The sequence below is a fragment of the Mustela nigripes genome, chromosome 6, assembly GCF_022355385.1.
Source record: "Mustela nigripes isolate SB6536 chromosome 6, MUSNIG.SB6536, whole genome shotgun sequence".
NCBI classification, from domain to species: Eukaryota; Metazoa; Chordata; class Mammalia; order Carnivora; family Mustelidae; genus Mustela; species Mustela nigripes.
Window position 1 is genome coordinate 142,345,936 of NC_081562.1, and position 12,927 is coordinate 142,358,862.

The 12,927-nt window shown below is 41.8% G+C and overlaps 1 protein-coding gene across 3 annotated transcripts in view; it reads left to right on the forward strand.

Annotated features, from left to right (window-relative positions):
- Positions 1 to 12,927, forward strand: part of CCNY (cyclin Y) — a 232,733-nt gene that overhangs the window by 206,418 nt on the left and 13,388 nt on the right. For all 3 annotated transcript variants that reach the window (XM_059404426.1, XM_059404425.1, XM_059404424.1), the window contains one exon: positions 10,489 to 10,655. In XM_059404426.1, the coding sequence (XP_059260409.1) occupies positions 10,489 to 10,655 (167 nt within the window). The remainder of the gene's footprint in view (positions 1 to 10,488; positions 10,656 to 12,927) is intronic.

The window sequence follows — 12,927 nt, forward strand, 5'->3', positions numbered from 1 at the left end:
TTTTGTGAGGCTGGCTAAAGGTATATCAATTTTGTTGATCTTTCCAGTGACTCAGCTCCTGAGTTCATTGATCTTTTCTATTGCTAGTAGTATCTATTTTGTTTATTTCTGCTTTTAATCTTTATTATTTGTTTCTTCTTCATATTTTGGCAGCGGGGGTGGGTGGTGTTTGAACTTGTTTTTCTAGTTCCTTCAGGTGTAAGGTTAGGTTGTTTGAGAGTTTCCTTGCTTCTTGAGGTAGGCCTGTATTGCTATAAACTTCCCTCTTTCCTCTTTTGCTGTATCCCAAATATTTTGGACTATTGTATTTTCAGATTCATTTGTCGTTATTATTTTTTTATTTCCTTTTTGATTTCTTGGTTGCCCCATTCATTGTTTAGTAGAATGTTATTTAATCTCCATGTATTTGTGTTGTTTTCAGAATTTTTGATGTTGTTGATTCTAGTTTCATAGCATATGGTAAGAAAAGATGCATGTATGACTTCAGTCCTTTTGAATTTGTTGAGATTTGTTTTGTAGCCTAATAATTCAGGAGAATAATTCATGTGCACTTACAAAGAATATTTATTCTGCTCTTTTAGGGTGGAATATTCTGAATATAACAGATCGATCTTGTCCAGTGTGTCATTCAAAGCCAGTATTTCCTTCTTGACTTTTTGTTTGGATAAGATTTACCAATTGTTGTAAATGGGATATTAAAGTCCCCTACTATTAATGCTATTGATTACTTTATGTTTGCTATTAGCTTCTTTAGATATTTGGGTGTTCCCATGTAAGGTGCATAAATATGTACAATTGTTATATTTTCTTGTTGGATTTTTCCCATTATAATTATATAGTGCTCTTCTTTGTCTGTTGTTAAGTCTTTGTTTTGTAAAGTTCATTTTGTCATATATGACTACTGCTACCCCAGCTTTCTTTTCACTTCCATTTGCATGATAAATACTTTTCCATCCCTTCACTTTCAATCTTCATGTGTCTTTAGGTCTGAAATGAGTTTTTGTAGGCAGCATATAGGTGGGTCATACTTTTTTATCCATTCTGTCACCCCGTATCTTTTTTTGGAGTGTTTAGGCCATTTACATTCGAAGTAATTATTGACAGTTATATACTTAATGCCACTTTCTTACTTGTTTTATGGTTATTTTTGTAGTCTTCTCTGTCCCTTCTCTTGCTCTTTTTGTTCACATTTTGATGGCTTTCTTTAGTGATAAACTTTATTATTTACATGTTTACATTTTTATTATTGGTATATTAACATCTATTACTGGTTTTTGATCTGTGGTTACCATTAGAGTTGTGTATAACATCTTCTGCATATAGCAGTCTATATGAAATTGATCATCACTTTAGTTTGAACCCATTCTTTACTCTTCTCCCTGTTACATTTTAGATATGTGGTGTCATACTTTACTTCCTTTTAATTCTGTGAACCCCTTGACTGATTTTTATAGATATATTTAATTTTACTCCTTTTGTGCTTCCTACTTTTTTTTTTACTTCTGCTTATGGTCTTTCTTTTCCACTCAATGAATCCCCTTGAACATTTCCTGTAGGGCTGTTTAGTGGTCATGAGAACCTCTAACTTTCGTTTGTCTAGGAAACTCTTTATCTCTCCTTCTGTTCTGAAGGATTGGCTGCAGGTTGTTTCCTTTCAGCTCTTTGAATATATCATACCACTGTCTTCTGGCCTGCAAAGTTTCTGCTGAAAAATCTGCTGATAATCAGATTATAGGGTTTCCCACATATGTAAATGTCTTCTTTTCTGTTGCTACTTTTCACATTCTGTCATCACTTTCTGTCATGTTAATTACTGTGTGTCTTAATGTGGATCTCTTTGGGTTGATTTTGCTGGGGGCTCTCTGTGCTTCCTGGATGTGGATTTCTGTTTCCTTCCCTAGATTCAGGAAGTTTTCAGCTGTTATTTCTTCAAATAAATTTTCTGCCTTATTTTCCTTCTGTCATCTCCTTGTGGGATCTCTGTAATGTGAATGTCATTACACATTTTTTATTATTTTTTTCTGTCCTATTCATCTCAATTACTTTCTGTTACTCTGTTCTTCAAATGATGGTCAGTTCTGCTTCCTCTAGTCTGCTATTCATCTAGTGTATTTTTAATTTCAGATGTTGAGTTTTTCATCTCTTTTTTTTTTTTTTATGTTTTCTGTCTCTTTGTTGAGGGTCTCACTGAAGTCCTTGCACCCTTTTCTCAAGTCCAGTGAGTATCTTTATGACCATTACTTTGAATTCTGTCATACATATTATCTCTGTTTTATTTAACTCTCTTGCTGTGTGTGTGTGTGTGTGTGTGTGTGTGTGTGTGTGTGTTTTCCCCTTGATTTGGGGCATATTTATCTGTCTCCTCATTTTGTGTCTGTGTCTGTTTCTATGTTTTTGGAAAGTCACCTATGTCTCCTGCTGTTGAAATTTGTGATCTTGTAAAGAAGTAGTATCCTGCAGTATGGTGTCCCCTATTCCCCAGAACCTGGTGCTTCGCTCAGGGTCTCCTGGGTGTATTGTGTGTGCCCTGCTATTGTGGCGAAGCCACTTTTGCTTTTAGTCCAGTAGCCTGCAGTGTCTCATTTTGCTTGTTTTGGGAAGGTTTGGTTCCTACATAGGCCAGTCTGGGACTGCCTTGGGCTTGAGTTGAGTCAGCCCAGGCATTTGTCAGAGATGTAGTAGCACCCAGTGGCAGAGGCTTTCCCTGTTTTGTCCCTTGAGAAGTGTTGGTTGTGTGGGGGGCGGGGAGGAGGGGAAGGAGGTGTTGCAGTCATACCAGATATCTCTCCTTAGGCCACTGCTGGGGTCACAGTTGGACTGGTATATGAGGTTATCTTCCTCTGTCCCTGGGGTAGAAGTCACTTTGGGGTTGTGCTAGCCCCTGTTGGGGCTCTTTGCACATTGCCAGGGTTGTAGCACCACATTGGATGGGCTCTGGCCAAAAACATACTGGAGGAAACAGGACTGCAGGAGAACATGGGTGCAGGTGGGCATTGTTAGCAAAGTTTGTGCTGGTCCACTAAGGTAGGGGACCTTAGCTTTGGGGACTTGGCCTGCTGGTTGGAGGGGGCAGATCTGCAGAAGCAGCTGGGTCTAGGACACACAGTGTTAGCAAGGTTTGCTTGGGCCTCCTGTGGGAGCAGAGGCCTGGCTGGAGGGGGCACATCCATGGGAGAATGTCCGGGTGTGGGGGATGCTGTTAAGCAAGTTAGGTGGGAGCGTGTTTGCACTGTGCTGGTTCCAGCACATGCCCTTATGTTTTGGCTAGGGGGCAGGGGAGGGAGATGGCCCCTGCCAGCTCCTTTGTTCCTGGGGAAGTCTCCCAAGGGTTTCTGCCCCTCCAGACATGCTTGAATTAGTAAGCAAATCTTCCTCCCCTAATGGTTTTTTCAAACTGCTCTTTGTATGCTGTATTTCTGTGGGGCTGTTTATTGTGCTGTCTAAGGGCAGAGACTCCGTTTCCTTTCACCTTGCCTACTCTCCCAGAGTTGAGAACACTGATGTTTAAAGTTCCAGGTGTTATGCCCCTCTGGTTTCCAAAGCCTATTGTTGCTAGGATGTGTCTTCCCCTTGTGGGTTTCCCCTGCAAGCTCCCTGGTGTGAGGGTCTGTTTCTCTCCCCCTCTCCATGCCCATACGTCCCTCCCTCCTGGGGACAGCCCCTGTGAGTCCATTTGGCTCCCAGCCATGTCTCTGCCCTTGCTACCCTCTTCATTGTGTCCTCTTCTCTACGTTTAGCTGTGGAGAAGTCTTTAAGTTGTTTTCTGGGTTATTCACACTGATGTGGATGTTACTTAATTGTATCCATGGGAGGAGGAGATGAACTTCAGGTTCTCCTACATCACTGTGTTCTCTGGTAGTCCTAGATTAACGCTCTCAAATCAGTTTGGAATAATTTCAGTACCATCAGGGTTTTGGTATATATCCTTGATTCCAAGAGTTTCCATTTTATTCCTCCCCCATGCTTTTGAACAGCATGCAGTCAGCTGAATGCTTTTCATTACTCTATAATTGCTCACTAACCTGTATTTTCTAGAGACTCCTAGGATAGTCCTTCTCATGAATTTAAATCTGAAAATTTAATTGAACAAGCTTGTCCTATTAGCAATGAATGGTCTAAGAATATTGTTTAGGCAAAATCGATTATTATTTTACTTAGCAGAGAATTAAAATATCCAACTGGGAGTTTACTAAAGAAATTGAAGCTGATCCTTGAATGTGGCCTTACTGACAAGTTCTGCTAAATTATATGCTATTAAGTGGAGCTTATTATGAATGCCTCATCTCCCAGCATAACAGCTGCCTTCCCTTGGTAATGCAGTGTATTGTAATACCTAATTCCTTTAGTTAGCCCTAGTGGAATATCAGACATGGAATTCTTTTTGTTCTTTTTAGTATTAAATGTTACTGTAAATATCATTAACATACTTATTAATAAGTCTACTAACTGTGGTATAAAGTAGGTAAGAAGAAAATTGAGTAGCCACCCACTTGCACCGAGCCAATGAGAATCTGTTTCAGTGGGAAGCTTGGCGAGATTTGCATACCTCATATATGTAAAGGTATAGAGTCTTAGGGTGAACATTGTTTCCACAGCCAGCTGAAAACTTACTTAGGTCCAGTCTTAGTTTTCTGCTTTTAATTTGTATTATTATATATTTTGTGATTCTTTTTTAATTTTTAATTTTTTAATTATTTTGAGTGTAGTTGACACACAGTGTTGAATTTGTTGCACATGTACAACATAGTGATTTGATAAGTCTATTCTTTATGCTGTGCTCACCACAAGTGTAGCTCTTCTTTTTTTTTTTAAGGGTTTTTTTTTTTTTTTTTTTTTTTTTTTATTCATTTGAGAAAGAGAAAGAGTGAGAGAGTGCAAGCACAAGCAGCGGGGAGGGTCAGAGGGAGCAGCAGACTCCCGTGTGGAACAGGGAGTGGGTTGTAGAACTCGATCCCGGAACTCCAGGATCATGACCTGAGCCGAAGGCAGTCACTTAACCAGCTGAACCACCCAAGCACCCCAAGTGTAGCTCTTCCTGATGGAGAATGAAAAGAGTTCATTGTCCACCTTTGTAAAAGGTGCAGTCTGGGGTACCAAGGTCAGAGTCTGGCTGCAGTTTGCTTGACCTGGCCTGGATCTTTACCTGAAGAACGACAATTTTCACACAAACAAAAGTCATGATTTAAAACATTAGCCCACTCTTTTTGCTCATTTAACATAATAAATGCAATTAAAAAGTAAAATCTTCAAAAATTGAAAATATCGTTGAGCTCTAGTCACTGACCTACTTTTTCTCACCAGTAAGTGTCACAACCAAATGCTGTTATGTTGCTGTTCACCGAGAGAGGCTTGGAAACTCCCACAAAGGTGCCATAATGTTGTAAGAATGCCATGCTGTGTGACTTCCTGGGGCTTCTTGGAAGGTCTTCTTGCCTTTCTGTGCTTGGTACAGCAGAGTGGACTCAGTCCTCCTCTGAACTACTACACCTGGCTCACAAACCATGGGCTCAGTGTCACCTTTAAATCTACTCTGCCTTTGTCAATGCAGTTCCCTTTCTGGAATGCCATTCTTTGTGGCCTCATTCTTACCTCAGTCCCTCATATGAAAATATACCCTCTTGTTGCCAGATTCCAGAGCCAGAGCTCTTACGTGGGTGATGTGTCCATGAATCAAGCACTCTGAGGTTACACCCTTTTCTAGCATTGGGCTAGATGCTGGGCACACAAGTGGGAATGAGATGCGGTCCTTGTTCTCAGGAAACTTGGGGTTTACTAGGTGGAGAGACTGAGAAGTCAACTACCTACACTATACTCAGAAAAACACAGCCAGGGGGGTGTGGGGTAAGTGGAAGGATCACCCAAACTAATTTGCTGGTACATCAGTGTAGACCTGCCCTATAATGGTTTCCTGTTTCATTACTCTCCAGTATATTTAAGACTGAACTTCTTAGCAGTTTATTGGCTATTTGGAATTTGAAATATGTTAGTAATTTCTTCTCATGATTTTGGCTTTTAGTATAGTACCCCTTTGATCCATTCCGGGGAACACCTGGTATCTGAAGTTAGCTTTAAGAGTCTAGATTTTTAAGATTTAAAAAATTGTTTATTCATTAATAAAGGACGAAAAGTGGAATAATAACCTTTCTTAAGAAAAAGAACTGTTATTCATCTATTTGCTCATTCAGCAAACATTTGAGTGCCAGCCACCCTCTCTCCCTATCTTGGAAGAACCCCTGTTTCAGTGGGAGCGGCAGACAGACTCCCTGGGTGTTGACTGTGCACCTGTTTCACAGACACTTGGCTGGTACGAGCTGGCCACAGAAGCCATAAGGGAGCCCCTGCTGCTTTGGAGGCAGTGTAGGACTCTTCTCTGTCTATGGTTTAGGGATCAGGAGAATCATGGGAAGCTCTGTGGATGAGCTGCTGCTAGCTGATGGTTTGACTTTTCTTTTTAAAAATATTTTATTTATTTATTAGAGATGAGGGAGTGGCAGAGGGAGAGACAGAGCAGACTCTTGCTGAGCGTGAAGCCGGACTCAGGCCTTGATCTCATAAAACTTGAGATCATGACCTGAACCAGAATTAAGAGTCAGATTCTTAACTTAACTGACTGAGCCACCCAGGAGCCCCCAATCTGACTTTTCTTTATTGGCCTAGAGTTTCGCTTCCATTAAGGTTCATTTCTTCCATCTTTCCTCCTTTCCTCTCTTTCTCCTCCCTTCTCCTCCTCTCTCCCCTTTCCCTCTCTCTCCTTACCCGCCCTTCTTAGTCCCCACCCCCATGGCCTCCTCACCCCTCTCTACCCACACAGTCACTGCCTGAAGTGTTTTTACATCTTTTATTTTTCACTATGAAAGAGATCAATTCCCTTTTTATAAGCCCTGTCTAATATTGTAAGCCTAATGCAGCTACTTAGGAACACCTCTGTCTGCCTGGTAGCTTCTTCTCCAAAGTATTACACATCTTAAGAGCAGAACATACCAGATTTTATTCCTCCCTCTCCTTTGCTGCCTCTTTACTCTCTCCCCCAGATGTTAAAACAGGAGGGACTCTTAAGGCTCTGGTCTGGCCCCTCCTTTTCTCTCTCCCTAAGCTGTCTCCCCAGGCCTTAATTCTGTTTATGTGTGGAGACACTCATATTTCTGAGAGCTGTTTTCTTCAAGCTTCACAAGGTGTGTGTGCACTGCCTACATGGGGAATGTCCTCTGGGCTCTCCACCTGTAACTCTCTTCCCCCCAACAGGGCTCCCTGTCTCAGAAGGCATTGCCCATCCAGCTGCACGAGCTGGAAGCCTCAGGTCTCCTGCAGCAGCTCACCTTCTTGGTTGTCAGGGGTCACTGGACTCTAGGTCGGTCTGATAGGACTGTCAGTCTCTCCTGTCATGTCCCCATTCAAACCCTGATCTTCCTATCCTGACTGCGGCAGTCTCCCATGCCTATTAGCTGTGCTCCTTTCCAGCCCATTTTCCACTGTGTGGCCAGAGCCACTGGTGCCTCCCTCCTGTGTCTCCAGTGATGTGCCGTGCCTGGCACATAGTCGCTGCTCTGTTACACAGGGAGCCATGGGTTAAGTTCAGGGGTTTAACACCACCTCTGATGTATCTGTTCTCATCTTGTGGGCCCTGTGTTATATAATTTTTAGTCTGCTTCTGGCATTATCCTGTGCTTCTATTGACGGATTAATGTCATTTAGTGAACTTCTCTCAATCATTTAGTTAGTTGCCCTGTTTCTTCAGAATTTCCCAAAGTGCAGTCTCTTCTCCAGACCGTGGTGTCATAACAGGTGTGGACTTCACCATCTCATTTATGAGTATTGATATTTAACTGATAATTATCTTTATTTGCTTATTTGTGTTAACATTTTTTCCCTTTTTAAGATATTTTTTAGGCGCACCCCTTTTTAGGGGCACCTGGGTGGCTCAGTGGGTTAAAGCCTCTGTCTTCAGCTCAGGTCATGATCCCAGGGTTCTGGGATCGAGCCCCACATCCAGCTCTCTGCTCAGCAGGGAGCCTGCTTCCTCCTCTCTCTGTCTGCCTCTCTGCCTGCTTGTGATCTCTGTCTGTCAGATAAATAAATAAAATCTTTTTAAAAAAAGATTTGTTTTTTTAATTTTAGAGAGAGACTGAGCAAGCAAGTGCAAGCTGGGGGATAGGAGGGGGAGAGGGAGAGGGACAAGTCTGGAGCCCGACATGGGGCTTGATCCCACAACTTCAAGGTCACAACCTAAACCAAAACCAGAGTTGGACACTCAACAGATGGAGCCAACCAGGAACATCCTCTGCCCCGCCCCCCACCACATGCCTTTTAAAAAATTACATGATATTTAAGACTTTATGGACATTATAAACTATGAAAAATTTAACACTATCTAGAGTTATCTGTTTTAGAAAGCAGGTTCTTAAAAGTTTATATATGATTCATTTTGTTTCTTTAATTTTATTTTTTCAGTGTTCCAAGATTCATTGTTTATGCACCACACCCAGTGCTCCATGCAATACGTGCCCTCCATAATACCCACCACCAGGCTCACCCATCCCCCCATCACTCCCCTCTAAAACCCTCAGTTTTTTTTCTCAGAGTCCACAGTCTCTCATGGTTTGTCTCCCACTCTGATTTCCCCCAATTCACTTTTCCTTTCCTTCTCTGAATATTCTCCATGTTATTCCCTTATGTTCCACAAGTAAGTGAAACCATATGATAATTGACTTTCTCTGTTTGACTTATTTCACTCAGCATAATCTCTTCTAGTCCCGTCCATGTTGATACAGAAGTTGGGTATTGATCCTTTCTGATGGAGACATAATACTTTATTGTATATATGGACCACATCTTCTTTACCCATTTGTCTGTTGAAGGGCATCTTGGCTCCTTCCACGGTTTGGTGATTGTGGCCATTGCTGCTGTGAACATTGGGTACAGATGGCCCTTCTTTTCACTACATCTGTATCTTTGGGGTAAATACTCAGTAGTGCAAGTGCAGGGTTATAGGGTAGCTTTATTTTTTAATTTTTTGAGGAATCTCCACACAGTTTTCCAAAGTGGGTGCACCAGCTTGCATTCCCACCAACCATGTGAGAAGGTTCTGATCCAGTAGTTCCAGACATTCCTTTACCTTCATCCTTTACCTTCATCACATCAATGTGTTGATAAACTATAGAAATAATAATTCCATGGCTCAGAGAAGTATAAAACATGCTGATAAATAGAAGGGAAACTTCAAGACAGATTCTTACCTTGTGACCCAAAGTAAGCAAAGCACTTTGTGGGTATTTCTAATATCTGTCTTCAAGCTAAATTTTGCCAGTTTATAAATCTTATGTTACTGGGTTTCATTTTCCAACTTCAGCTAAAATTATTTCATTTAGAAATCAAATCAAAACCACAGTGAAATACCTAATTCACACACATTAGGATGACTATTATTTAAAAAAAAAATAACAACAAAAAACAGAAAACAAAATAACTGATGTTGGCAAGGATATGAAGAGATTGAACCCTGTGTATTGCTGTTGGGAATGTTAAGTGGCCTAGGTACTATGGAAAAATAGTATAGTGGTTCCTTAAAAAATTAAACATAGAATTATATGATCCAGCAGTTCTCCTTCTCTGTCTGTACCCAAAAGAAGCAAAAGCAAATACTCAAACAGGTACTTGTACACCAGTTATTCTCAATAACCAAAAGGTGGAAACAACTCAAATGTCCATTGATGGAAAAATGAATAAACAAAATGTGATATATACAGGCAGTGGATTATTATTCAGCTTTGAAAGGGAAAGAAATTTTAATATATGCTACATACTTTGATGAACCTTGAGGACATGCTAAATGAGAAAAGCCAGAACAAAAAGACAAATATTGAATGATTCCTAGAGTAGTCAAATTCCTGGAGACAGAGGTTGGGGAAAAGGGATCAGGGAGTTGTTCAGGATAGTGAGAAAGCTCTGCGGACAGAGATGGCGGTGACTTTACAACAATGTGCATGTACTTACTGCTGCAGAACTGTACACTTAAAAATGCCTAAATGGTAAATGTTATGTATACTTTACCACAAAAATAAAAAATAGCTTTATCAGCGGCTGTGTGTAAATTAATAATTACCTCAAAATAAGAACTTTACGAGATAGAGAAGAATCGCTTTGCTCCTTTGACACTGTTTGTTGAAATTTGTACTATTGTGTGTTGAATCTATATTGATACTGTAGTTGATGTGATATGAGTGAGAAATTAACCTGTGGTATCTGGAGTTTGTGCTTGCCTCAGTCTTTTGTGATCCAGTTACATCCACACTGTTCAGTTATGGATGGTGTCCCTTTCCCATCACAGTAGCTGAGCCCTCTGACTTTTTAAAAATAGGTATGATCAGGGGGAAAATCCCTGCTTAAAGTAGCTGTTCAAATGGAGTCAGGCGGTTTTAGAATTTATGTGTGCTAGCATGTAGGACAAAACAAGTCAAGTCCTTTATCTCCGGCATTTTCATGTCTTCCCAGGTATACCTTGAAAGACTTTTAACATATGCAGAGATAGACATCTGTCCAGCCAACTGGAAGCGGATTGTTCTAGGAGCGATCCTGCTGGCCTCCAAGGTTTGGGATGACCAGGCTGTGTGGAATGTGGACTACTGTCAGATCCTGAAAGACATCACAGTGGAGGACATGTAAGTGTGTGTGCTGGTGTGGGGGCGAGGGGAGGTACTGTTTGGGAAGGAACTGTGTCCCTCTAAATGGTGTGTGTGGTAAAGAGGGAATGAATTTGACCGAAGGTCAAAATTCGTGAGTGGGTACAGCAAGGACACAACTGTGGAACATTACATGCAAACACCTGTACTACTCTGCGTTAGGATCATGAACAGGTATTGGTTATACTTTTTTTGATTTTGTGAAACTAGTTACTGAGACTATATTGTGGACAGACATTCCTTTACCTTCATCAGAAAGGTATAGACTAATGCTGTCACCAGACTATGATGGCTTCTATTTTGGCTCTGTACCTCACTGCAGACTCATAACAATGTCCCACACCAGTCTTTTGTGGGCAGCAGCATGCCCAAAAGGCAGAAGAGCTAAAATAGTATGTTTCTGTTTCATTTCGGGGAGAACTCGCAAGTTCAGTTGCTCATTCTGTCCGTGGGTCCTCTCATGGGTCTCATCAGGGCTGCATGTTCTCCCCCAGCTGGTCTCAGAGCCTCAGCTCAGTGGAAGCGCCATAAGCTTGAGGGGCAAAGGGGGTCCATCCCCATAGCTCTCAGGGTGATCTTGGGATTTCTCAGATGGTTCAGTCCTTAGATTTAGGTGAGGATTGTTAACCGGAGACCTGTCTATTGTCTGTGATGTCTAGGGTCTGGGAATACAGGAAATAGGTTTAGAGCCTCTTAGGACAAAGGAGCTGTTTTGGAAAACAATCAGGATAAACTATCTACAGTTCCATATGGTTTTTAGTACTTCTGACATTATTTTTGCTAAAATTTTTCTAATATTGTCTGCTACAGCTTCCTTGAGGAAGCTTTAGTCTGGAGGAGCTTCCTAGCCATGTCTCAGTCCACCTCTGTGTTCCTGGACCCAGTAATCCTGGGAATGTGGGATCCTCACAGTGCCTGTGCAGGCTGCTGGTGGGGGTGTCTTGTGGGCACCCTGGGTTCTTCACTAGCCTAAGGCCCTCCTTGCCTCTGGTTACTGATTAGATGGGACCCCATTTGGGGGGTACCCTGTGAGGCACACTAGTTTATGTTCTTGGGTCTTTTGTTACAGAGCCTATTTCTGCTGTAGACCTATAAAACTCCTTCCTGTGTCTCTAATTCTTTATTATAAAGAGGGAGGACAAGTGTAAAGAAGTTTTTGATAGTAAGAAAAATTAAAGTCTTGATTATATTTCAAAGTGAAAACAACTACTAAAATAATTGTCATCAGGACCACAGAAGAGGATGCAAGGTGGTAAGAAGTTCTGACTCATTTCCTTTATTGGGGGATTACTCCGTCAGCTCCGTGATACTGTTTGACACTGAGTTGTGTGCTGTAGGAATAACATCATGGTTGCCCTTTCCTGGTTGTGTTGGTGATGTATGTATGCAGGGAACAAAAATTTTCCCTTTTTCCCCCTTTTAGGTTCTTTTAGGTCTAATAATTAAATTGACATAAGACCAACAGGAGAAAAACAAATTTAATTTTGTACATATGGGAGCCCCATAAAAATATGAGACTGAAAGCCACTCAGGCGAGTGAGGCTTAAATGCCATCTGAGCTCAGGAATGGGGTAGAGGCCTAGGGTTTCAAAGGGGACAGGGGCAATTCAGAGGAAGATAAAAAGAGCAGATGCTTGGTAATCCGATGTTTGCTCTACCATGCAGGTCTTTCACATGGTGGGGGGCAACCTCAGTAAGGGAGGGTGAACAACCTGCCTTTCTCTCCCAGAGCAAAAGAGTGGGAAGGGAGGAGCCAGAAGGAGCACCTACATGCTTGATGTGTTCTTGGACAAGTCAGTTCTAACAGTGAGAAATGAAAGTTACAGATCTAGAAATCTGTTCCCTGATGCTATTGTGTTTTTAGGCACACTTGGAGAAAGCGTTTATGTATTGTAAGGGAATACATAGACCAGCATGAAGCCCAGTGGCCCGCTGAGCGCTGCAGCAGATAGCCAGTGTTATGGGCCGAATTGTGTTCTCTCAGAATTCCTGTGTTGAAGCCTAAGGCCCACTGCCTCAGAATGTATCTTTATATGGAGCTAAGGTCGTAAAGAGGTAATTGATTTAAAACAGGGTCAGGAGGGCAGGCCCTAATCCAGTAGACTGGGATACCACACGGGCAGAGGGACAGCCATGCGAGGACATGACACAGAGAGAAGATGGCCATCTGCAGGCCAAGAAAGAGGCTTCAGAAGAATACATTGCTGCTGGCACCCCCATCTTGGACTTCCAGCCTCCAGAACTGTGAGAA